Source organism: Embiotoca jacksoni, unplaced genomic scaffold, assembly GCF_022577435.1.
Source record: "Embiotoca jacksoni isolate LCO1_2020_lvr unplaced genomic scaffold, fEmbJac1.0.p SCAF_100, whole genome shotgun sequence".
NCBI lineage: Eukaryota > Metazoa > Chordata > Actinopteri > Embiotocidae > Embiotoca > Embiotoca jacksoni.
The window spans coordinates 431,290-457,884 of record NW_027185231.1 but is presented as its reverse complement, the minus strand read 5'-3'; the positions used below and the strand labels follow the sequence as shown (position 1 = coordinate 457,884).

The 26,595-nt window shown below is 43.9% G+C and overlaps 2 protein-coding genes across 8 annotated transcripts in view; one reads left to right on the top strand and one right to left on the bottom strand.

The window, feature by feature from the left end:
• The first annotated feature begins 89 nt into the window (after nucleotides 1–89).
• Nucleotides 90–10,603, top strand: LOC138212927 (matrin-3-like). 7 transcript variants are annotated; one of them, XM_069173659.1, is made up of 20 exons: nucleotides 90–243; nucleotides 2,651–3,508; nucleotides 3,988–4,049; nucleotides 4,137–4,175; nucleotides 4,321–4,394; nucleotides 4,476–4,495; nucleotides 4,581–4,700; nucleotides 4,836–4,961; nucleotides 6,343–6,459; nucleotides 6,804–6,925; nucleotides 7,006–7,160; nucleotides 7,253–7,319; nucleotides 7,725–7,837; nucleotides 7,920–8,059; nucleotides 8,372–8,450; nucleotides 8,547–8,572; nucleotides 8,682–9,074; nucleotides 9,205–9,271; nucleotides 10,234–10,355; nucleotides 10,430–10,603. In XM_069173659.1, exons 2-20 carry the CDS (start codon nucleotides 2,681–2,683, stop codon nucleotides 10,460–10,462), a joined length of 2,703 nt encoding a protein of 900 aa, XP_069029760.1. In that variant the 5' UTR covers nucleotides 90–243; nucleotides 2,651–2,680; the 3' UTR covers nucleotides 10,463–10,603. The 7 variants fall into 7 exon arrangements, with proteins under 7 accessions (XP_069029760.1, XP_069029732.1, XP_069029778.1 ...); XM_069173631.1 differs by lacking the exon at nucleotides 10,430–10,603 and adding an exon at nucleotides 840–947 and having other exon boundaries at nucleotides 10,234–10,421; XM_069173677.1 differs by lacking the exon at nucleotides 10,430–10,603 and having other exon boundaries at nucleotides 8,682–8,999; nucleotides 10,240–10,421.
• The window catches only part of matr3l1.2 (matrin 3-like 1.2), a 22,735-nt gene continuing 6,734 nt past the window's right edge, over nucleotides 10,595–26,595 (bottom strand). Inside the window, exons 6-21 of the mRNA XM_069173606.1 lie at nucleotides 22,488–22,604; nucleotides 22,244–22,369; nucleotides 21,991–22,167; nucleotides 20,804–20,928; nucleotides 20,283–20,646; nucleotides 20,006–20,197; nucleotides 19,824–19,914; nucleotides 18,524–18,540; nucleotides 17,904–18,026; nucleotides 12,859–12,987; nucleotides 12,342–12,470; nucleotides 12,124–12,254; nucleotides 11,824–12,043; nucleotides 11,591–11,711; nucleotides 11,303–11,418; nucleotides 10,595–11,182 (exon numbers count right to left, since the gene is read on the bottom strand). Coding sequence (XP_069029707.1) covers nucleotides 11,120–11,182; nucleotides 11,303–11,418; nucleotides 11,591–11,711; nucleotides 11,824–12,043; nucleotides 12,124–12,254; nucleotides 12,342–12,470; nucleotides 12,859–12,987; nucleotides 17,904–18,026; nucleotides 18,524–18,540; nucleotides 19,824–19,914; nucleotides 20,006–20,197; nucleotides 20,283–20,646; nucleotides 20,804–20,928; nucleotides 21,991–22,167; nucleotides 22,244–22,369; nucleotides 22,488–22,604 — 2,241 coding nt within the window. The 3' untranslated portion in view covers nucleotides 10,595–11,119. The remainder of the gene's footprint in view (nucleotides 11,183–11,302; nucleotides 11,419–11,590; nucleotides 11,712–11,823; nucleotides 12,044–12,123; nucleotides 12,255–12,341; nucleotides 12,471–12,858; nucleotides 12,988–17,903; nucleotides 18,027–18,523; nucleotides 18,541–19,823; nucleotides 19,915–20,005; nucleotides 20,198–20,282; nucleotides 20,647–20,803; nucleotides 20,929–21,990; nucleotides 22,168–22,243; nucleotides 22,370–22,487; nucleotides 22,605–26,595) is intronic.

Sequence of the window (26,595 nt, the reverse complement as noted above, 5' to 3'; positions counted from 1 at the left end):
TCTTATTCATAATTGTATGTATTTAATATTAAATTGCTGTTTTCCTCCCCACCAGCAGGGAGCGCTGACCGCCGTCATTAAACGTGGAAGAAGAAGCCGAACACTTCAGTCAGCTAGCAGTTAGCTTGTCTGTCAGCTTGACTTTCTGTTTCTGGTTATTTGTTCCCGTTAAAATCGAAACCCGTCGGTTCTTGTTTTTATGAAGCTCCGTGTTTCACCAGAAGGAGCTCAGTTTGATTTGAGGTGAGTCCGCCGCTGCAGCTCCAGTCTGCCCGGAGTTAGCTGTAAGATCAAGCTGTTAGCCGAAACTTCATTCAGATTTTCACCGTTTTAACACACAGAGATGAAAAAAGATTAAAATGAACGGAGAAACTCTGCAGTGAACAACGGAGACTTTCTGTCCTGTGGTCTGCCTGACTGTCGGTCCGTGTTTCCAGTGTCTGAACTCCGGATTAATACCGTAAACTGACGGTTAGCAGTTGAATCTGTGCCTTGCAGATGATGTTTTACAACGAAGAGTGACGTCATCGAACAGTTGTTCCAGTTTGTGAACCTTTAAAAGTTGATGTTAAAGAACCCAGTTCAACAAATGAGATTAAAATATGACACCGTCATTTATTGATGAAGGTAAAACAATGTGATGGTTTCCAGGGTAACTGTTGATCATCAGCTGGGAGGACCTTCAGTCTGTTACTCCTACAGAACCGCTTCAGCTCTGGATGGTTCTGGTTCTTCATCATGTCTGTGGATGAAGATCACGACGTTGAACATTAACTTTATTCTTCTCGATAGTTCTTCGGGTCCGTCGGGCTGTTGATGGTTCCTCTGGTTCCTTTCAGACCTGCAGACAGTTCCACACCTGGTTCTCAGTGGACTGTGTGGGTCGTCCCTGGGGGGGTGTAGATCAAACACACCTGATCTCACCTGGATCTGGAGATCAAAGACACGTAACACTGATCATTTCATCAATCAATAAATCACCAGCTCTGATCAGCTGATCACATATTGATCTCATCTGTTTCATTTGGGTTCTATTTATCTGTTTTTAGGACTTGTGATGTTTTAGGTCCAATTTTTGCAGAACTATAGAAATTTCACGAAACTTCAGCCAACCGATGTTACACAGATGTTACACAGATGTTACAGGCGTTACACAGGCGTTACACATGTTACACAGATGTTACACAGATGTTACAGGCGTTACACAGGCGTTACACATGTTACACAGGCGTTACTCAGATGTTACACATGTTACACAGGCGTTACACATGTTACACAGGCGTTACACAGGTGTTACACATGTTACACAGGCGTTACACAGGCGTTACACATGTTACACAGGCGTTACTCAGATGTTACACATGTTACACAGGCGTTACACAGGTGTTACACAGGCGTTACACATGTTACACAGGCGTTACACATGTTACACAGGCGTTACACAGGTGTTACACAGGCGTTACACAGGCGTTACGCAGGTGTTACACATGTTACACAGGCGTTACACATGTTACACAGGCGTTACACAGGTGTTACACATGTTACACAGGCGTTACACAGGTGTTACACAGGCGTTACACATGTTACACAGGCGTTACACATGTTACACAGGCGTTACACAGGCGTTACACAGGCGTTACGCAGGTGTTACACATGTTACACAGGTGTTACACATGTTACACAGGCGTTACTCAGATGTTACACAGGCGTTACACATGTTACACAGGCGTTACACAGGCGTTACACGTTACACAGGTGTTACACAGATGTTACACAGGCGTTACTCAGATGTTACACAGATGTTACACAGATGTTACACAGGCGTTACACATGTTACACAGGCGTTACACATGTTACACAGGCGTTACGCAGGTGTTACGCAGACGTTACGCAGATGTTACGCAGACGTTACGCAGATGTTACGCAGTCGTTACGCAGATGTTACGCAGGCGTTACGCAGATGTTACACAGGCGTTGCACAGGTGTTACACAGGTGTTACACAGGTGTTACACAGGCGTTACACAGGCGTTACACAGATGTTACACAGGTGTTGTGGTTCTTGTTCCTCCTCCAGATGTGATGAACAGCTGCTCCTGAGCGTCGAGTCTTTCCTGGTTTAAGCTGCAGTATTGTCTCTCAGGACGACTCGTCCTCCGTTCCTCGTCTCACCTGTCCTCTCCTCGTCTCACCTGTCCTCTGCCCGTCTCACCTGTCCTGTCCTCATCTCACCTGTCCTCTCCCCGTCTCACCTTTCCTCTCGCCATCTCACCTGTCCTCTCTCATCTGTCCTCTCTCACCTGTCCTCTCCTCGTCTCACCTTTCCTCGTCTCACCTGTCCTCTCCCAGTCTCACCTGTCCTCTCCCCATCTCACCTGTCCTCTCTCACCTGTCCTCTCCTCGTCTCACCTGTCCTCTCTTGGTCTCCCCTGTCCTCTCACCTGTCCTGTCCTCATCTCACCTGTCCTCTCCCCATCTCACCTGTCCTCTCTTACCTGTCCTGCCCTCATCTCACCTGTCCTCTCCCCATCTCACCTGTCCTCTCTTACCTGTCCTGTCCTCGTCTCACCTGTCATCTCCTCGTCTCACCTGTCCTGTCTCACCTGTCCTGTCCTCGTCTCACCTGTCCCCTTCCTGACACTGTGTCTGCAGGAGGCTGTGGTGGTTTCTCTACAGCTCCCCATGATGTCTCACAACCAGCCGTCTGACACCGACCTCCGACCTGATCCCGGACCTTACGGCGCCGCGGACCGCCGTCGGCCTTCGGCAGACTTTTACCGGCCGCATCAGGAGTCCTTCTCCTCATCCTATCCGTCCTCTTCGTCCTCTCTGTCCTGTGGCGGCTCTGCGACGCCGGCTGCATGTCCTCAGGACGGCGTGTTCAGCATCCTGAGCAGCTGCGGTCTGCAGCCCGGAGATCTGTCTCTGCTGGCCGAGCTGCCCGAAGACGTGCTGCCGGTCGAGTCGCTGCCGCGCATCCTGCAACAGATCAAAGGCAGGCGAGGCCCCGGCAAACCCCCCTTCCCCCCTTCCTCTTACCATCACAGCTCCGCCCGCCGACCCGCCGGCAGCTCCTCCTCCACCGACTGGGACCGGCTCCGCGGCCAGCCGGTCCAGAATCCGCTGAACTGCTGGGGTTCTCCCAGGACCGGCAGCTCCGCCAGACCATCATCATCATCGTCGGGCTACGTGGACTTCCCCCGCAGACCGGGACCCTCTCAGTATGGTAAGGCTGGCCCCGCCCCCTTTCAGGACCGCCCCTCTTTCAACCCGGCAGCTCGAGGAAAAAGATCTCGTACCTCTCGGTTCTCTGATCGCGGACCGGCCAACCACCGAGCCATCCCTCCCCCCAACGAGTCCCAGTGGGGGCGTAACGAGGTTGGATCGTCCTCCAGCCGGGCCGCCGCCTCCACACCCTCCAACAAACAAGCTCTGGACTTCCACGGGACGCCGCCAACCGTCTTCCCGTACTCCTGCTCTCTGTGTGAAATCACTGTGCTGTCTGACAAGGTAAATTCACCTGAGAGCTCCTAGACTGGCACGGGTGGAGGGGGCGGGACCACTGGAGGGGGCGGGACCTTTGGAAGGTGGGAGGTCTTCTGCAAGGTGGGAGGCTCTGGATGCAGCTGCAGCAGAGGATGATGGGAGCTGCAGGTTGATGTGTGTGTGTGTGTGTGTGTGTGTGTGTGTGTGTGTGTGTGTGTGTCTATGTGTGTGTGTGTGTGTGTGTGTCTATGTGTGTGTGTGTGTGTCTGTGTGTGTGTATGTGTGTGTGTGTGTGTCTATGTGTCTGTGTGTGTCTGTGTGCGTGTGTGTGTGTGTGTGTGTCTATGTGTGTGTGTGTGTCTATGTGTGTGTCTGTGTGTGTGTGTGTGTCTATGTGTGTGTGTCTATGTGTGTGTGTCTATGTGTCTATGTGTGTGTGTGTGTGTGTGTCTATGTGTCTGTGTGTGTGTGTGTGTGTGTGTGTGTGTGTGTGTGTGTTTCAGGTTTGGACACAGCACATTAACGGGACGCAGCATGCTGACGGACAGCTCTGCCTCCTGCAGCAGTGAGTCTCAGTTAATTCACTCATAGACAGGATCCTTCATCACTCTTCATCACTCTTCATCATTCTTCATCACTCTGTCCTCTGCAGGTGTCCTGACTGGGACTGTCGCATGGAGACCGTCAGCAGGTGAGTGAAAGATGAAGCTGAGACATCTTCATCATATCTTCGTGTCTGTGTGTCTCTGAGTGTGTGTGTGTGTGTGTGTGTGTGTGTGTGTGAATGTGTGTGTGTGTGTGTGTGTGTCCTGATTCTGGTCTTTCTGTCGTTAAAGGGACAATAACCAATCAGAGACACGGAAGGCTGAAGGCAGACCCCCCCCGCCTCACCCAGCCAATCAGAACCAGAGTAAGTGTTTCATTGATGAGTGATCAGCTGACAGCGGTGTGTTGGTGTTCCCGTTTTAACGTGTGCTTTTTTGTTCTGCAGCGTCGCAGCAGAAGAAGAAGGTAGAGACTCAGAAACCTCAAAGACTTCACCTGAGATCAGCTGCTGGTGGTCTCAACCTGTTTCCTGTTTCCTGTTTCCTGTCAGCTAGAGAAGGGGAAGGTGGTATGTGTGAAGTTTCCCGCTCAGTCGGTGGACGAGACGTACCTGAGGAAGCTCAGCGAGCCGTTCGGGAGGATTGTCAAGATCCTCATGTTCCCGTCATTGGTGAGTCCACCGGGTCGTTACTCAGAACCACACAAGCTGTGTTCTCTGGTTCCGTAATGGTTCTGATGTGATCTGACCCGTGCAGTAGCAGCCGGGTTATATTACCGCACATTAAAACGGACTCTGACTCTGCAGGCGTTCGTAGAACTCGGTTCCGTGGACCAGGCGAAGGACTTAGTGAAGTTCCACGTCAACTATCCTCCAACGGTGAATGGAGAACAGATGGACTTCAGCCTCTCCAACACCTTCAACTTCCTGCAGGTACCAAATCCGAAACCTGGTACACCTGGTTTAGACCTGGTTTCAGACCTGGTTTAGAGTTGGTGTTGACCTTGTTTAGACCTAGTTTAGACCTGGTTTCAGACCTGGTTTCAGACCTGGTCTAGATCTGGTTTCAGACCTGGTTTAGACCTGGTTTTAGACTTGGTATCAGACCTGGTTTTAGACCTGATTTTGTTATGAGGTGTGTAGATAAACGAACCCAAATGCAGACACACAGCAAAAGTCTCTTTGGAACCAGGTAGTTATTTCTTCCCGGGCAGTGAGAGCAAACAGGAATGCACACCGAGAGTCTGAGTCCCAATCCGAGCCAGAAGTTGGCTCCTCCGCGAATGCGGCTGGCTGCCGGCGCGGGGCCTCGCCACCCGAGGGAATCCCGGGGTTCTCCTCGGCACGTGACCGGGTGACGTAGCCGGACGGCGACGCTCCGCTGGGGGAATCCCCAGACTTCTCCTCAGCGAGTTGATTGGCCGGATCGACTGTGTGACGTCCGCGACTCGACACAGGATCGCCCAAACCCTCGACAGCGGATCTCCGTGGAACACACTGGAAGGTCTCTTCGTGCAGGTGAACGCCCGTGGCTCGACACTGGACGGCAGGAAACAGGAAACGGGTTGGAGTCAGAACCGGAATCTCAAAACAGGGAGACGGACGGACTTACGGGACGGGTTGACGGGTAGGCAACGGACGAACTGACACCGGGTGGGCAGGAGACCGGGGTATTAGTAGCAGCCGGCGTTAATCACTGGAATGCCGCCCAGCTGTGCTCCCGGAGAGAGGCGTGGCAGTGGGCGGTGCTTGGAGGAGGGTACTGCTGAGGAGAAAACAGACGGGAATGAGAGGACACAGGAGGAAAGGTACTCGGGGGTTAAACGGGAAAACACACTAGGAACAGACAGGAATCCTAACAGGTTTAGACCTGGTTTAGACCTGGTTTCAGACCTGGTTTAGACTTGGTGTTGACCTTGTTTAGACCTGGTTTAGACCTGGTAGAGCTGGTATAGACCTGGTATAGACCTGGTTTCAGACCTGGTTAAGACCTGGTTTAGACCTGGTTTAGACCTGGTAGAGCTGGTGTTGACCTTGTTTAGACCTAGTTCAGACCTGGTTTAGACTTGGTGTTGACCTTGTTTAGACCTGGTTTAGACCTGGTAGAGCTGGTATAGACCTGGTATAGACCTGGTTTAGACCTGGTTTCAGACCTGGTTAAGACCTAGTTTAGACCTGGTTTAGACCTGGTTTCAGACCTGGTATAGACCTGGTTTAGACCTGGTTTCAGACCTGGTTAAGACCTGGTTTAGACCTGGTTTCAGACCTGGTTAAGACCTGGTTCTGGTCTCACCTGGTTCTGATGTATCCTCAGAGCTCTCGGGTGGTGAGTTTCTCTCCGGCTCCGGCGGGCGAAGACGGACAGTCGGACCTGATGAGCATCGTGAAGCGTTTCGGACCGCCGCTCTACACGCTGTTCCTGCCGTCGATGGTGAGATCCGGTTGAGCTTCACTCTGCAGAGTTTAAAGGTCTGTTTCCACCTTCGTCTGCCGAATGAGGGAAGTTTTCTCTGAGCTCATCCAACATCTGATGTTAGGGGGCGGGGCTACGAGCAGGATCTGACATCACAAATAGGTTGAAAACCGATCCTGGTTCAATATTCAACTGTTGAGAATAAAACAGTCACACAGGTTTGAGTGTTGGCGCTAGTATTTATTATTAAACATGTGACTGCGGATCAGAACCAGAACCACCTTCAGGTCCGAGTTCAGGATCCCGGTCAGAACCGATCCGATTGTTGATGAACAGGCGTGAACAGAGTTTTTGTGTTTCAGGTGTTTGTGGAGATGAAAAACGTTCCCGACGCTCAGAAGCTCGTCGACTATTATTTCTCCAACAAGCTGAGGATCAACGAGGAGGTCAAGGTCTCCTTCTCCAGAGAGTATAGCACCCTCATGTGAGTACGGCCCAGAACCGACCCACTCCACCAGGTACTGGTCCTCTGTGACGCCCGTCCTGGTCTGCTCGGTCCTGCAGGAGGGTTCCATCCGCCAAGAGGTACGGAGAAGAACCAGCTCCCACCGAGACCACGAGGACCGCCAGCAAAGACCGGGCCGGGTCCAGGTCCGGCTCCAGAGACAAGTCCAGCAGAGAAATCAGGTCCGGGTCCAGAGACAAACCCAGCAGGACAGGTGAGTCATCACCGGGCTCTCAGGTTCTTGTCACGTCATCATTAAAGGTGTCAGAACCATGAAGCTCCATGAGACCATGTTGTTCTCTGCAGACTCTGAAGAAGAACCGGTTCCTCTCAGAGAGTCCAAACCTGAAGAACAGACGGAGGAGAACGCTGAGTGAGTTCCTTGTGGTGTAATGGTTCAACCGCTGGTCGCGTCCGGTCGGGTCGCGTCGGGTCAGTCGGGTCGGGTCGGTCGTGTCGGGCCGGTCCGGTCCGGTCCGGTCGCGTCGGGTCGGTCCAGTCAGGTCGGGTCGGTCCAGTCGGGTCGGTCCGGTCGGGTTGGTCCGGTCGCGTCGGGTCGGTCCGGTCGGGTCGGTCCGGTCGCGTCGGGTCGGGTCGGTCGTGTCGGGTCGGGTCGGTCCGGTCGCGTCGGGTCGGGTCGGTCGCGTCGGGTCGGTCGTGTCGGGTCGGGTCGGTCCAGTCGCGTCAGGTCGGGTCGGTCGGGTCGGGTCGGGTCGGTCGCGTCGGATCACGCAGAAAACAGTGAAGTAATGTTAAAATGTGATGTGACCACCTGCAGATCGTCTGCAGAGGACAGTGACATTGAAGGGATGGAGGTGATCGCAGAGGACGGAGAGAACCTGGAGGTTGAGGAGGATGAAGAAGCTGCTGCTGAGAGAACACCTGAACAAGGTAGAACCAAAAACTGATCTGTTTCTGAAAATATTCCTGAGAAAAAGAGAACATTTACAGAACGTGTTTACCGACTTTACAGATGAAGAGGAGGTGAAGAAAGAGGAGGTGAAGAAAGAGGAGGTGAAGGATGGAGTGACTGAGGAGGAGAAACCTCTGATGGAGGAGGAGGAGGACAAAGAATCAGCAGAAACAGCAGAGACTGAGCTGCAGGAGATCGAGGTAAAGATGTCATTGGTCCAGGTGTTTCTCTGTGGGCGGAGCTCTAATGAACACCTGCTGGTCATTCTCATGTTAGGACTTTATGTCATAAAGAAGTGATTCTATAACATGTCATTCAAAATATGAACCAAAAAAAGTCACACTATAGTTTTTATAGACGTAGTTTTAGACCCGATCCAAACGCCTTCAAGCGTTCGGCTCTGACGGGAGTTTTAAGGGTGAATATGCAGATCTGTAGCTCCGCCCACATGCTTGTTCATTGTGTTCAGAGAAGAAGAAAGCAGGAAACAGCTGATTGATTATTGATTTCAGGAGGACACAGATTTCCCCATCAACCTGGAGAACTGCATCGCTCTGGACGAGCTGGGGGACGACGAGTGGGAGGAGCCAGGTAAACAAACAGGAAGTCTGGGATGATTCTGACGCTCATAACAAACAACATAACAATAACATGACGCTCTTCTTCTTCTGTGGTTGTTTGCTGCAGGTGAGAAAGTCACAGATGAACCTGAGGTGAGTTTAAACACGAGACAGTTCAGATGTGGTCGACCCGACATGAAGACCGTCTGTGAGGACGTCTCGGCGTCCGTCTGAAGGTGGTTCGTCTGTGTTCGTCCCTCAGGGCTTCAGGAAGATGTTGAGTTCCTCGGAAGCCGTGAAAGATTCCAGAGAAACTCCAGAGGAAGAGGAGGAGTCAGGGATTGTAAAGACTTTAGAAAAGGAACCAACAGAAGACAAAGAGTTGGACAAGAAAAGGACTCCAGAAAAAGAGACCTATCAGACTTCAGAAAAGAAGCGTTTGAAAAGAAGAAGTTGTGAAGACGAGTCGGTGCCTCCGAAGACCCTGAAGACAGAAGAGACGTCTGGACGGAGACGGGAAGCAGCCGACCGGTCGGACCAGAAACCGTCAGACGAGCGACGAGACGAAAAGTGGACTGAAGTGAGTTTGGAGGCGGAGCCAGAGAGCGCCGACCCTGGAGGTCCTCGTAAACCACCTGGACCACAACGGTCTGAGGTCCAAACACTTGTAAACATTGTTTTGAGTATCACGCCGTTATTTTTTTGGTCTTCGAAACGTGAAAGTGCGTCGGCGCCCCCCTGTGGTCTGATTCAGGACAAACCGCTCATTATTGATCTGTTTTCAGGAGGCGGAGCAACAAACTGGACCAGCAGGGGGCGCCGCAGGAGCCGAGACACCTCCCAAACCCGTCGGTAAGAATCCAGCTCAGTCACGTCACGAGTTTTCACGCTCAATCTGACACCACAAATAAGGAGTTTCTCCAGCAGGGGGCGTTACCCTCAGGGTGTCTTCAGCTAATCGATACAAAGAAGTTTGAGATCGTTTATGTTTCCGTTCACGTCTGAAACGATCAACGTAGTGAATCTTTACGTTTTCAGTTACAAACAATAACCTGATGATTAAAGGTTTACCTCTGTTCTCTGTTCTGTTCTCTCTGTTCTCTGTGTTCTCTGTTCTCTCTGTTCTGTGTTCTGTTCTCTGTGTTCTCTCTGTTCTCTGTGTTCTTTGTTCTCTCTGTTCTGTGTTCTGTTCTCTGTGTTCTCTCTGTTCTCTGTGTTCTCTGTTCTGTGTTCTCTGTGTTCTCTGTTCTGTGTTCTCTCTGTTCTCTGTGTTCTCTGTTCTGTGTTCTCTGTGTTCTCTCTGTTCTGTGTTCTCTGTGTTCTCTCTGTTCTGTGTTCTCTCTGTTCTGTGTTCTCTGTGTTCTCTGTTCTGTGTTCTCTCTGTTCTCCGTGTTCTCTGTTCTGTGTTCTCTGTGTTCTCTCTGTTCTCTGTGTTCTCTGTTCTGTGTTCTCTGTGTTCTCTCTGTTCTCTTGTGTTCTCTGTTCTGTGTTCTCTCTGTTCTGTTCTCTGTGTTCTCTGTTCTGTGTTTTCTGTGTTCTCTGTGTTCTCTGTTCTGTGTTCTCTGTGTTCTCTCTGTTCTCTGTGTTCTCTGTGTTCTCTCTGTTCTGTTCTCTGTGTTCTCTGTTCTCTCTGTTCTGTTTTCTGTTCTCTGTGTTCTCTGTTCTCTCTGTTCTGTTTTCTGTTCTCTGTGTTCTCTGTTCTCTCTGTTCTCTCTGTTCTCTGTTCTCTCTGTTCTCTGTGTTCTGTTCTCTGTTCTCTGTGTTCTCTGTGTTCTCTGTTCTCTCTGTTCTGTGTTCTGTTCTTGGTGTTCCAGGAACAGAGTTTGTGCGGCCGGTGGTCGGGTACTTCTGTAACTTGTGTCAGCTGATCTTCGTTGACGAGGACGAAGCCAAACAGCAGCACTGCAGCAGCCCGACGCACTACAGCCGCTACCAGGTCGCCATGGCAACCAGCAGCCTGCCACCGCCACCTGTGGACCGTTGAAAACTGAACGTGTTTCTGTGTTTCAGGAGAAGACGGGCAGAGACCCGCGGACCAGCTGAACGCTGCCGGACCACTTCCTGTGAGGCGTTCAGGAGTTCTTCCTGAACCCGTTTGTTTTCGGGGTCAAAGGTCATCAATCCAAAGGTCGGAAAGAGCAATGAAAATAAATAAAGTTGCCAAAAACGAAAGAGTTTGTGGAAACTGGTTTATTTTCTAAAACAAAAACATAAAAAGGTCAAAGGTCATTTTAAACATACACACACGCTCTGCTGAACCTGAACGCCTTCTGACTTTCAAAGTAAAAGCAGCGACAGGTCACCATGTTGGAACAGCTTTATGCTAAGCTAGGCTAACAGCAGTTCGTTTTTATTGCTCAATCTGCTGCTTTTGTTCAGTTTGCAACAGAAATGATGACAATCATTGATTATTAATCATTTTAGTGTTTCATTTTAGCTTCAAAGTATTTACACTTTTTTCTTCAGCTGCTGAAAACAAAAGATGACATCTGATCGATTAGAAACGAACATTCAGCTGCAAACAAACTGAGGAGTTCTTCAAATAATAGTTTGACTGATCAATAACAACTGATTATCAATAGTTTGGTTCTTTCGTCACTTCACGTCAAATGAAAGCAGCGTTCGGCGTCACCATGACAACCGCTCAGAGGTCGTCGTTTACCAAGAAACTAAAAAACAAACGTTCGCTCTTCCTCGACTTCACGCCGTCGTCATCTTCACTTTCTTCTTCTCTGCTTTGGTCTGCTCCTTCTGCAGGTGTTTCTGGAGCAAACACACGTTAAATACAGGAAGTGGTGTGGGAGGAGCTTGTCTCAGGTGTGGTGTGGTATTGTGTGGGTGGAGCTTGTCTCAGGTGTAGTATGTGGGCGGAGCTCGTCTCACCTGTAGCTTATCGTAGTGTGTCTGGCTGCTGCAGTGGGTTTTCTTGGCCGTGTCCTCGTTGGAGTAAAACAGGAAGCAGACGCGACAGTAAAAACCCATCTTCACGTGTTCGACCCCTGCAGACACGATCAATGATCAATGATCATCAATGATCAATGATCATCAATGATCAATAATCAATGATCAATGATCAATAATCAATGATCAATAATCAGTAATCAATAATCATCAATGATCAATAATCACTGCAGGCTGATTTCCTTTCATGTTTCTGTGGATGTTCCTCACCGATGGGGTTGTCGGGATCAAACGGCGGCAGCGGCAGAGACGCCACGCTGGGTTTGTTCTCAGCAGGAGGGGGCGGGGCCTCGGTCTGTCCGTTCTGATTGGTCGATGTGTCCTTTACCTCCTGAATGATCAGAAGTGGTTTTATTTTGATTGATCATGCGAGTGTGTTGGGTGACGCCCACTGACAGACCTTCAGTGATGAAGATGAAGATGTCATTTCCTGGTCGACTCACGTTCTCGCTGCTCTGCTGCGTCTCAGCTGAGTTTTCTTCTGCCTTCTCTTCAGCACCCACATCTTCCTCCCCCTTCTTCTCCTCTTCCTCGTTCACCTTCTCCTCCTCCTCTGGCTCCGCCTCCTCTCTAGATTTCTTGGAGGGAGGTTCTTCAGATCGTTGGGAGGATTTAGGCGGCGAGCTGCTGTTCAGTCTCTTTGTTGTGGTCGGACATCGATGGCTGAATGGACAGACGGAGAGACATCATGATGAAGGTGATGGACAGAAGAAGACAGACCACAGAAGAAGAAGAGGACTGACCCGTGTTTGAGCTGCCGGTACTTCCTGCTGACGTAGACAGTCGGACGTTTCCCATTGAACCTCGGAGGTTTTTCTTTGTAACTGTCGGCCATCTTCTCTGCGTCCTCCGCTTGGTCCATCTCGATGAAACACTGAGGACAACAAAGGACAACGTTTCAGAACCAGGACCGGGAGGACCTGCAGGACCCCCAGTCCTGGTTGTGGTTCTGGTTCTGTACCTCTCTCCTGATCCGGTTCAGGAAGTACTTGCGGACTTTTCCGAAGGGCTCAGCGAGCTCCAGGACGGCCTCATCGGAGTATTTGGTGTTGGGGAGCTGACCGATGTACACCACCCGGCTGGAGCCGCACTGCACACACAGAGATGAATCAAACGCACCCGCCAGAAAAATAGCTCATGAAGAAGAAAATCTAACATTTTAAAACGTATACAGGATAAAACTCTTCCCGTTCTTTCAGAATAAAACTCTTCCTGTTCATTCAGAATAAAACTCTTCCTGTTCTTTCAGAATAAAACTTTCCGTTCTTTCAGAATAAAATTCTTTCCGTTCTTTCAGAATAAAACTCTTCCTGTTCTTTCAGAATAAAACTCTTTCCGTTCTTTCAGAATAAAACTCTTCCTGTTCTTTCAGAATAAAACTCCATGTTCTTTCAGAATAAAACTCTTCCTGTTCTTCCAGAATAAAACCTCCAGGTCAGTAGGTGATCAGAGGGTGTGGTCAGACAGGTGTGTCTCACCTGGATGGTGGGGTAGCTGATGGAGTGACTGACCCTCACCGGCCGGCCGCACACCGACGCCGTGACGTTACTGTTGTAGAAACGCGCCATCGATCGAGCTTCCTCTTCTGTGGCGAACTGCAGGAACGCCTGACGAGGAAGGAGACACTGATGAAGAGCGAGGAAGAGGAGAGACTGATGAAGAGCGAGGAAGACACTGAATCAGTCTGTAATAATAAATCAGTGTGTAATAATAAATAGTCTGTAATAATAAATAGTCTATAATAATAAATCAGTCGGTAATAATAAATCAGTAATAATAAATCAGTCTGTATTAATAAATCAGTCCGTATTAATAAATCAGTAATAATAAATCAGTCTGTAATAATAAATCAGTTTGTAATAATAAATCAGTCTGTAATAATAGTCTATAATAATAAATCAGTCTGTATTAATAAATCAGTAATAATAAATCAGTCTGTATTAATAAATCAGTCTGTAATAATAAATCAGTCTGTATTAATAGATCAGTCTTTAATAATAAATAGTCTATAATAATAAATCAGTCTGTAATAATAAATCAGTGTGTAATAATAAATAGTCTGTAATAATAAATAGTCTATAATAATAAATCAGTCGGTAATAATAAATCAGTAATAATAAATCAGTCTAATAATAAATCAGTCTGTATTAATAAATCAGTCCGTATTAATAAATCAGTAATAATAAATCAGTCTGTAATAATAAATCAGTTTGTAATAATAAATCAGTCTGTAATAATAGTCTATAATAATAAATCAGTCTGTATTAATAAATCAGTAATAATAAATCAGTCTGTATTAATAAATCAGTCTGTAATAATAAATCAGTCTGTATTAATAGATCAGTCTTTAATAATAAATAGTCTATAATAATAAATCAGTCTGTAATAATAAATCAGTCTATAATAATAAATCAGTCTGTATTAATAAATCAGTCTGTAATAATAAATAGTCTATAATAATAAATCAGTCTGTATTAATAAATCAGTCTGTATTAATAAATCCGTCTTTAATAATAAATAGTCTATAATAATAAATCAGTCTGTATTAATAAATCAGTCTGTAATAATAAATAGTCTATAATAATAAATCAGTCTAATAATAAATCAGTCTGTTATAATAAATCCTTCTTTAATAATAAATAGTCTATAATAATAAATCAGTCTGTATTAATAAATCAGTCTGTAATAATAAATAGTCTATAATAATAAATCAGTCTGTAATAATAAATCGGTCTGTATTAATAAATCAGCCTGTATTAATAAATCAGTCTTTAATAATAAATAGTCTATAATAATAAATCAGTCTGTATTAATAAATCAGTCTGTAATAATAGTCTATAATAATAAATCAGTCTAATAATAAATCAGTCTGTAATAATAAATCAGTCTGTAATAATAAATCCTTCTTTAATAATAAATCGGTCTGTATTAATAAATCAGTCTGTAATAATAAATAGTCTATAATAATAAATCAGTCTGTAATAATAAATCAGTCTATTAATAAATCAGTCTGTAATAATAAATAGTCTATAATAATAAATCAGTCTGTAATAATAAATCAGTCTGTATTAATAAATCAGTCTGTAATAATAAATCAGTCTATTAATAAATCAGTCTGTAATAATAAATCAGTCTGTATTAATAAATCAGTCTGTATTAATAAATAGTCTATAATAATAAATCAGTCTGTAATAATAAATCAGTCTGTATTAATAAATCAGTCTGTAATAATAAATAGTCTATAATAATAAATCAGTCTGTATTTATAAATCAGTCTGTAATAATAAATCAGTCTGTATTAATAAATCAGTCTGTAATAATAAATCAGTCTGTATTAATAAATCAGTCTTTAATAATAAATAGTCTATAATAATACATCAGTCTGTATTAATAAATCAGTCCGTATTAATAAATCAGTAATAATAAATCAGTCTGTAATAATAAATCAGTTTGTAATAATAAATCAGTCTGTAATAATAGTCTATAATAATAAATCAGTCTTTAATAATAGTCTATAATAATAAATCAGTCTGTATTAATAAATCAGTCTTTAATAATAAATAGTCTATAATAATAAATCAGTCTGTATTAATAAATCAGTCTGTAATAATAAAGTCTATAATAATAAATCAGTCTGTAATAATAAATAGTCTATAATAATAAATCAGTCTGTAATAATAAATCAGTCTGTATTAATAAATCAGTCTGTATTAATAAATCAGTCTGTAATAATAAATAGTCTATAATAATAAATCAGTCTGTAATAATAAATCAGTCTGTATTAATAAATCAGTCTGTAATAATAAATCAGTCTGTATTAATAAATCAGTCTGTATTAATAAATCAGTCTTTAATAATAAATCAGTCTGTAATAATAAATCAGTCTGTATTAATAAATCAGTCTGTAATAATAGTCTATAATAATAAATCAGTCTAATAATAAATCAGTCTGTAATAATAAATCAGTCTGTAATAATAAATCCTTCTTTAATAATAAATCGGTCTGTATTAATAAATCAGTCTGTAATAATAAATAGTCTATAATAATAAATCAGTCTGTAATAATAAATCAGTCTATTAATAAATCAGTCTGTAATAATAAATAGTCTATAATAATAAATCAGTCTGTAATAATAAATCAGTCTGTATTAATAAATCAGTCTGTAATAATAAATCAGTCTATTAATAAATCAGTCTGTAATAATAAATCAGTCTGTATTAATAAATCAGTCTGTATTAATAAATAGTCTATAATAATAAATCAGTCTGTAATAATAAATCAGTCTGTATTAATAAATCAGTCTGTAATAATAAATAGTCTATAATAATAAATCAGTCTGTATTTATAAATCAGTCTGTAATAATAAATCAGTCTGTATTAATAAATCAGTCTGTAATAATAAATCAGTCTGTATTAATAAATCAGTCTTTAATAATAAATAGTCTATAATAATACATCAGTCTGTATTAATAAATCAGTCCGTATTAATAAATCAGTAATAATAAATCAGTCTGTAATAATAAATCAGTTTGTAATAATAAATCAGTCTGTAATAATAGTCTATAATAATAAATCAGTCTTTAATAATAGTCTATAATAATAAATCAGTCTGTATTAATAAATCAGTCTTTAATAATAAATAGTCTATAATAATAAATCAGTCTGTATTAATAAATCAGTCTGTAATAATAAAGTCTATAATAATAAATCAGTCTGTAATAATAAATAGTCTATAATAATAAATCAGTCTGTAATAATAAATCAGTCTGTATTAATAAATCAGTCTGTATTAATAAATCAGTCTGTAATAATAAATAGTCTATAATAATAAATCAGTCTGTAATAATAAATCAGTCTGTATTAATAAATCAGTCTGTATTAATAAATCAGTCTTTAATAATAAATCAGTCTGTAATAATAAATCAGTCTGTATTAATAAATCAGTCTGTAATAATAAATAGTCTATAATAATAAATCAGTCTGTATTTATAAATCAGTCTGTAATAATAAATCAGTCTGTATTAATAAATCAGTCTGTAATAATAAATCAGTCTGTATTAATAAATCAGTCTTTAATAATAAATAGTCTATAATAATAAATCAGTCTGTATTAATAAATCAGTCCGTATTAATAAATCAGTAATAATAAATCAGTCTGTAATAATAAATCAGTTTGTAATAATAAATCAGTCTGTAATAATAGTCTATAATAATAAATCAGTCTTTAATAATAGTCTATAATAATAAATCAGTCTGTATTAATAAATCAGTCTTTAATAATAAATAGTCTATAATAATAAATCAGTCTGTATTAATAAATCAGTCTGTAATAATAAAGTTTATAATAATAAATCAGTCTGTAATAATAAATAGTCTATAATAATAAATCAGTCTGTATTAATAAATCAGTCTGTATTAATAAATCAGTCTTTAATAATAAATAGTCTATAATAATAAATCAGCCCGTATTAATAAATCAGTCTGTAATAATAAATCAGTCTGTATTAATAAATCAGTCTTTAATAATAAATAGTCTATAATAATAAATCAGTCTGTATTAATAAATCAGTCTGTATTAATAAATAGTCTATAATAATAAATCAGTCTGTAATAAATCAGTCTGTAATAATAAATCAGTCTGTAATAATAAATCAGTCTGTATTAATAAATCAGTCTGTAATAATAAATAGTCTATAATAATAAATCAGTCTGTATTTATAAATCAGTCTGTAATAATAAATCAGTCTGTATTAATAAATCAGTCTGTAATAATAAATCAGTCTGTATTAATAAATCAGTCTTTAATAATAAATAGTCTATAATAATAAATCAGTCTGTATTAATAAATCAGTCCGTATTAATAAATCAGTAATAATAAATCAGTCTGTAATAATAGTCTATAATAATAAATCAGTCTTTAATAATAAATAGTCTATAATAATAAATCAGTCTGTATTAATAAATCAGTCTTTAATAATAAATAGTCTATAATAATAAATCAGTCTGTAATAATAAATCAGTCTATAATAATAAATCAGTCTGTATTAATAAATCAGTCTGTAATAATAAAGTCTATAATAATAAATCAGTCTGTAATAATAAATAGTCTATAATAATAAATCAGTCTGTAATAATAAATCAGTCTGTATTAATAAATCAGTCTAATAATAAATCAGTCTGTATTAATAAATCAGTCTTTAATAATAAATAGTCTATAATAATAAATCAGTCTGTAATAATAAATCAGTCTGTATTAATAAATCAGTCTTTAATAATAAATAGTCTATAATAATAAATCAGCCTGTATTAATAAATCAGTCTGTAATAATAAATCAGTCTGTATTAATAAATCAGTCTTTAATAATAAATAGTCTATAATAATAAATCAGTCTGTATTAATAAATCATAATAACTGAACGATGCTTGGTTAACAGTTAAAGTTGTGATCAGGTGACTCCTCCCCTTCCTGTTCGGTACTGATGAGCTCAGACAAGCAGGATCCTCGTAACCGGGTCAGCTCACCTCGGGTCGCAGGTCCAGAACCAGATGTTTGACCACGGTACCGAAAGGTTTGGCGAGTCCCAGCAGCTCGTTGAGGAAGTTATGACCTCGTCTGAAGCCGACGATGTTGACGACCCTCATACCCTGAGGAGGAGGAGGAAGAGGAGGAGGAGGGAGAAGGGGAGGGGGAGGAGGGAGAGGAGGAAGATGAGGGAAAGGAGGATGAGGAGGAGGATGAGGAGCAGGAGGAGGAGGATGAGGGAAAGGAGGATGAGGAGGAGGAGTAGGAGGAAGAGGATGATGAGGGAAAGGAGGAGGAGGAGGAGGCATCACTCAGAGGAACAATGTATTTATTCCCGGAGTTTATTATCTATTAATTGAATTTGATGATCAGTATTTCTTATCACCATCAGACTCTTTGTTTAATGTGACATGGATGAAGAACAGTCAATAAACTGATCAGCTGATCAAATCGGATTTCATCAATAAGACTGATCATTAAAGGTTTGAAATGTAAAATCTGTTTTAGTTTGTGTAAACTAAACATTTAAAGATGTTTCAAAACCTGCCGGGAGATTATTGATCCATAAAACTGTGACAGGTGTGATGATTGACAGATGTGATGATTGACAGGTACTCACCCCCTGCCGTGTGTTGTCTGCAGAAGAAACACATAAGCTTCAGTTTCATCATCATCATCACCATCATCACCATCATCATCATCACTATCATCACTGTCATCACTATCATCATCATCACCATCATCATCATCACTATCATCATCATCATCACCATCATCACTATCATCACCATCATCATCATCATCACTATCATCACCATCATCATCACTATCATCATCATCATCATCATCACCATCATCACTATCATCACCATCATCATCATCATCACTATCATCACCATCATCATCACTATCATCATCATCATCATCATCACTATCATCATCACCATCATCATCACTATCACCATCATCATCATCACTATCATCACCATCATCATCACTATCATTATCATCATCACTATCACCATCATCATCATCACTATCATCACCATCATCATCACTATCATCATCATCATCACTATCATCACTGTCATCACTATCATTATCATCATCACTATCATCATCATCATCATCACCATCATCACCATCATCATCACTATCATCACCATCATCATCACTATCATTATCATCATCACTATCATCATCATCATCACCATCATCATCACTATCATCATCACCATCATCATCACCATCATCATCACCATCACCATCATCATCATCACTATCATCACCATCATCATCATCACCACCATCATCATCACTATCATCATCACTATCATCATCATCACCATCATCATCACCATCACCATCATCATCACCATCATCACCACTATCATCATCATCACTATCATCACCATCATCATCATCACTATCATCACCATCATCATCATCACTATCATCATCACCATCATCATCACCATCATCATCATCACTACTATCATCATCATCACTATCATCACCATCACCATCATCACCATCATCATCACTATCATTATCATCATCACTATCATCATCATCATCACCATCATCATCACTATCATCATCACCATCATCATCACCATCATCATCACCATCACTATCATCACCATCATCATCATCACTATCATCATCATCACCATCATCATCACTATCATTATCATCATCACTATCATCATCATCACCATCATCATCACTATCATCATCACCATCATCATCACTATCATCACTATCATCATCATCACCACTATCATCATCATCACTATCATCACCATCATCATCATCACTATCATCACCATCATCATCATCACTATCATCACCATCATCATCATCACTATCATCATCACCACCATCTTCATCATCATATCAAACAGATGATCAGTTACCGATGGAGCCAGCGTCTCCTTCTTCCTCCTCTTCCTCCAGCTCGTCCAGCGTCACAAAGTCCTCCATGTTCTCCAGGAAATCCTGATCCAGCTGGATCGACACAAACCTCATTAGAACTCCAACACAAACATCCTGTTGTTCAAAGGAAGTGATGTCATGAAGTGATGTCACTAGGTCTCACCTGCTCAGGTAGATCTCCGCCCTCCGTCGCCTCTGAAATCTCCACTATGTCTGCGCTCGCCTCGTCTTTGTTCTCCTGTTCTCCAGTCGAGGCTCCGAGTGGTTCTGTTTGTTCCTCTGACTCCGCCCCCTGTGTGTCTTCACCTTCAGCCCCGCCCACACATCCAGGTGTGTGATCACCACCACCAGGAGCCTGTGTACAGTTCACACAATAATGTTCACAGGATCTGTGATGTTAATGTTCCTACCTCCCCTTCCTCCTCCTCCTCCCTCCTCACCTCCTCCTCCTGATGAACACCCTCCTCCTCCTCCTCTTCCTCCTCCCCTGAGTCCTTCACACACGCTGCTCCCTCTGGCTCCTCCCCCTCTGCATCTCCATCTGTGACCTCCTCCTGCCCTCCGTCCTCCCCTCCCTGCATCACTCCAGATACCTCCTCTTCCTCTTCCTCCTCCTCTGCTGGTTTCTCCTCATCCTCCTCCTTCTTCTTCCTCTCCTCTCTGGTCCTGGAGCTGGACGACGACCTGGACGAGGAAGTTTTGGAGGTGGAGGAGGTCCTGGTTCCAGAGGAGGAAGTGGTGTTGGGTCTGTTGCTGGCCCGGCTCTGAGCGTCTCCGCCCCCCCCGCCCTGTCTGCGGTTCACACTGAGACAAACACAAAGGTCAAAGGTCAAACCTTTATCTGCATTCAGTCAGATGCTATAGTAAAAGGTGGAGGTAGTTGTCACGGTAACAGGTGGATGTATGTGTTACAGTAACATTAGGGTGTAGTTGCCATGGTAACAGGGGTTCAGGTACTAACTTGAGGGTCTTGTATTTGGTGCAGATGTTCAGTCGGATCGGTCGTCCTCTGATGGTCAGCGGGTTCACGCTGTAGTACTTCACCAGCATCTCAGCGTCCTCCACCGTCCCCAGCTGGACGAACGCCTGGACACACACAACAACAAACACACACACAATAACAAACACACACACAATAACAAACACACACAACAACAAACACACACACAAAAACAAACACACACACAATAACAAACACAGACACACACACACACACATACAATAACAAACACACACAATAACAAACACACACACAATAACAAACACAGACACACACACACACACATACAATAACAAACACACACAATAACAAACACACACACACACAATAACAAACACAGACACACACACACACACACACATACATACACACACACACACACACACACAATAACAAACACACACACAATAACACACACACACACACAATAACAAACACACACAAACATACACACACAATAACAAACACACACACACAAACATACACACACACAATAACAAACACACACACACACACACAATAACAAACACACACACACAAACATACACACACAATAACAAACACACACACACACAAACATACACACACACACATACACACACAATAACAAACACACACACACACACAATAACAAACACACACACACACACAATAACAAACACACACACACACAAACATACACACACACACATACACACACAATAACAAACACACACACACACACAATAACAAACACACACACACACAAACATACACACACACACATACACACACAATAACAAACACACACACACACACAATAACAAACACACACAATAACACACACACACAACACACACACACACAATAACAAACACACACACACAATAACAAACACACAAACATACATACACAATAACAAACACACACACACAAACATACACACACAATAACAAACACACACACAATAACAAACACACACACACACAAACATACACACACACACACATACACACACAATAACAAACACACACACAATAACACACACACACACACACACACACACACACAATAACACACACACACACTGCTGTCCATCTCAGAGTCTTCAGCATGTAACGTTGCACCAGAACCAGAGTTCAGCTCTGGGCCCTTCAGGCCCGGTTTACCTGGTCGGTTAAGAACAGGTGTTTCTCCACGATGCCGAAGCGCCCGGCGACCGTCAGCAGCTCCTTCTTCTTCTCGTCCTCTCGGGGCAGGTTGGAGAAGAACACCACCTTGCTGCCTTGACCTTTGACCTCCCTGACAGATCTGTCCATCGACCTGTCCGACGACCGCTCGTCTTTCTGAGGGTCAAAGAGAAGACACGTGTCGTGGATGGAGGACCTCCGGGTGAAAAGGAGCCTCAGATGAGGACGTTACCTCGATGACCATCAGCCTTTTGGACAGGTAGAAGGTGAGCGGCTTCCCGTACAGAGCGGCCGGGTGCTGGTCATAGTAGGTCACCATGTCCTGGGCCTCCTCGTGGCTGCTCATCTCCAGGAAGGCCTGGCGGACAGACAGTGGACGGACAGAAAGGTGAGTGTCTCAGGTCGGAGACAGAAAATTGAAAGCAACTGTGATGAAGAGGTTTTGGAGCAGCTCACCTGTGCAGGTGAGACAGTACCTTGTTCTTGAGGACCAGGTGCTCCCTCAGGCAGCCGAACGGCTCAGTGAAGGCAAACAGAGTCTTGTTGCTGAGAGGCTTCCTGTCGTACTTCACCACCACCACTCTGCTCCTCAGCTGGGGACACATGACAGGAGAGGACACACGACAGGAGAGGACACACGACAAGAGAGGAAAAAAGACAGGAGAGGAAAAAAGACAGGAGAGGACACACGACAGGAGAGGAAAAAAGACAGGAGAGGACACACGACAGGAGAGGAAAAAAGACAGGAGAGGACACACGACAGGAGAGGAAAAAAGACAGGAGAGGAAAAAAGACAGGCGAGGACACACGACAGGAGAGGACACAAGACAGGAGAGGAAAAAAGACAGGAGAGGACACACGACAGGAGAGGAAAAAAGACAGGAGAGGACACACGACAAGAGAGGAAAAAAGACAGGAGAGGACACACGACAGGAGAGGAAAAAAGACAGGAGAGGACACACGACAGGAGAGGAAAAAAGACAGGAGAGGACACAGGACAAGAGAGGAAAAAAGACAGGAGAGGACACACGACAGGAGAGGAAAAAAGACAGGAGAGGAAAAAAGACAGGAGAGGACACACGACAGGAGAGGAAAAAAGACAGGAGAGGACACACGACAAGAGAGGAAAAAAGACAGGAGAGGACACACGACAGGAGAGGAAAAAAGACAGGAGAGGACACACGACAGGAGAGGAAAAATGACAGGAGAGGACACAGGACAAGAGAGGAAAAAAGACAGGAGAGGACACACGACAGGAGAGGAAAAAAGACAGGAGAGGACACACGACAGGAGAGGACAAAAGACAGGAGAGGACACACGACAGGAGAGGACAAAAGACAGGAGAGGACACACGACAGGAGAGGACACACGACAAGAGAGGAAAAAAGACAGGAGGGGACACACGACAAGAGAGGAAAAAAGACAGGAGAGGACACACGACAGGAGAGGAAAAAAGACAGGAGAGGACACACGACAGGAGAGGAAAAAAGACAGGAGGGGACACACGACAGGAGAGGAAAAAAGACAGGAGAGCACACACGACAGGAGAGGAAAAAAGACAGGAGAGGACACACGACAGGAGAGGAAAAAAGACAGGAGAGGAAAAAAGACAGGAGAGGACACACGACAGGAGAGGAAAAAAGACAGGAGAGGAAAAAAGACAGGAGAGCACACACGACAGGAGAGGAAAAAAGACAGGAGAGGACACACGACAGGAGAGGAAAAAAGACAGGAGAGGACACACGACAGGAGAGGAAAAAAGACAGGAGAGGACACACGACAGGAGAGGAAAAAAGACAGGAGAGGAAAAAAGACAGGAGAGGAAAAAAGACAGGAGAGGACACACGACAGGAGAGGAAAAAAGACAGGAAAGGAAAAAGGACAGGAGAGGAAAAAAGACAGGAAAGGAAAAAGGACAGGAGAGGACACACGACAGGAGAGGAAAAAAGACAGGAGAGGAAAAAAGACAGGAGAGGACACACGACAGGAGAGGAAAAAAGACAGGAGAGGACACACGACAGGAGAGGAAAAAAGACAGGAGAGGACACACGACAAGAGAGGAAAAAAGACAGGAGAGGACACACGACAGGAGAGGAAAAAAGACAGGAGAGGAAAAAAGACAGGAGAGGACACACGACAGGAGAGGAAAAAAGACAGGAGAGGACACACGACAGGAGAGGAAAAAAGACAGGAGAGGACACACAACAGCAGAGGAGAAAAGACAGGAGAGGACACACGACAGGAGAGGAAAAAAGACAGGAGAGGACACACGACAGGAGAGGAAAAAAGACAGGAGAGGAAAAAAGACAGGAGAGGACACACGACAGGAGAGGAAAAAAGACAGGAGAGGAAAAAAGACAGGAGAGCACACACGACAGGAGAGGAAAAAAGACAGGAGAGGACACACGACAGGAGAGGAAAAAAGACAGGAGAGGACACACGACAGGAGAGGAAAAAAGACAGGAGAGGACACACGACAGGAGAGGAAAAAAGACAGGAGAGGAAAAAAGACAGGAGAGGACACACGACAGGAGAGGAAAAAAGACAGGAGAGGAAAAAAGACAGGAGAGGACACACGACAGGAGAGGAAAAAAGACAGGAAAGGAAAATGGACAGGAGAGGAAAAAAGACAGGAAAGGAAAAAGGACAGGAGAGGACACACGACAGGAGAGGAAAAAAGACAGGAGAGGAAAAAAGACAGGAGAGGACACACGACAGGAGAGGAAAAAAGACAGGAGAGGAAAAAAGACAGGAGAGCACACACGACAGGAGAGGAAAAAAGACAGGAGAGGAAAAAAGACAGGAGAGGACACACGACAGGAGAGGAAAAAAGACAGGAGAGGACACACGACAGGAGAGGAAAAAAGACAGGAAAGGAAAAAGGACAGGAGAGGACACACGACAGGAGAGGAAAAAAGACAGGAGAGGATACAAGACAGGAGAGGACACAAGACAGGAGAGGACACACGACAGGAGAGGAAAAAAGACAGGAGAGGACACACGACAGGAGAGGAAAAAAGACAGGAGAGGACACACGACAGCAGAGGAGAAAAGACAGGAGAGGACACACGACAGGAGAGGAAAAAAGACAGGAGAGGACACACGACAAGAGAGGAAAAAAGACAGGAGAGGACACACGACAGGAGAGGAAAAAAGACAGGAGAGCACACACGACAGGAGAGGAAAAAAGACAGGAGAGGACACACGACAAGAGAGGAAAAAAGACAGGAGAGGACACACGACAGGAGAGGAAAAAAGACAGGAGAGCACACACGACAGGAGAGGAAAAAAGACAGGAGAGCACACACGACAGGAGAGGAAAAAAGACAGGAGAGGACACACGACGAGAGGAAAAAAGACAGGAGAGGACACACGACAGGAGAGGAAAAAAGACAGGAGAGGAAAGAAGACAGGAGAGGACACACGACAGGAGAGGAAAAAAGACAGGAGAGGACACACGACAGGAGAGGAAAAAAGACAGTAAAGGAAAAAGGACAGGAGAGGACACACGACAGGAGAGGAAAAAAGACAGGAGAGGACAAACGACAGGAGAGGAAAAAAGACAGCAGAGGACACACGACAGGAGAGGAAAAAAGATAGGAAAGGAAAAAGGACAGGAGAGGACACACGACAGGAGAGGAAAAAAGACAGGAGAGGACACACGACAGGAGAGGAAAAAAGACAGCAGAGGACACACGACAGGAGAGGAAAAAAGACAGGAAAGGAAAAAAGACAGGAGAGGACACGCGACAGGAAAGGAAAAAAGACAGGAGAGGACACGCGACAGGAGAGGAAAAAAGACAGGAAAGGAAAAAGGACAGGAGAGGAAAAAAGACAGGAGAGGACACGCGACAGGAGAGGAAAAAAGACAGGAGAGGACACAGGACAAGAGAGGAAAAAAGACAGGAGAGGACACACGACAGGAGAGGACAAAAGACAGGAGAGGACACACGACAGGAGAGGACAAAAGACAGGAGAGGACAAAACACAGGAGAGGACACACGACAGGAGAGGACAAAAGACAGGAGAGGACACACGACAGGAGAGGACAAAAGACAGGAGAGGACAAAAGACAGGAGAGGACACACGACAAGAGAGGAAAAAAGACAGGAGAGGACACACGACAAGAGAGGAAAAAAGACAGGAGAGGACACAGGACAAGAGAGGAAAAAAGACAGGAGAGGACACACGACAAGAGAGGAAAAAAGACAGGAGAGGACACACGACAGGAGAGGAAAAAAGACAGGAGAGGACACACGACAGGAGAGGAAAAAAGACAGGAGAGGACACACGACAGGAGAGGAAAAAAGACAGGAGAGGACACACGACAGGAGAGGAAAAAAGACAGGAGAGGACACACGACAGGAGAGGACACACGACAGGAGAGGACACACGACAGGAGAGGACACACGACAAGAGAGGAAAAAAGACAGGAGAGGAAAAAAGACAGGAGAGGACACACGACAGGAGAGGAAAAAAGACAGGAGAGGACACACGACAGGAGAGGAAAAAAGACAGGAGAGGACACACGACAGGAGAGGAAAAAAGACAGGAGAGGAAAAAAGACAGGCGAGGACACACGAC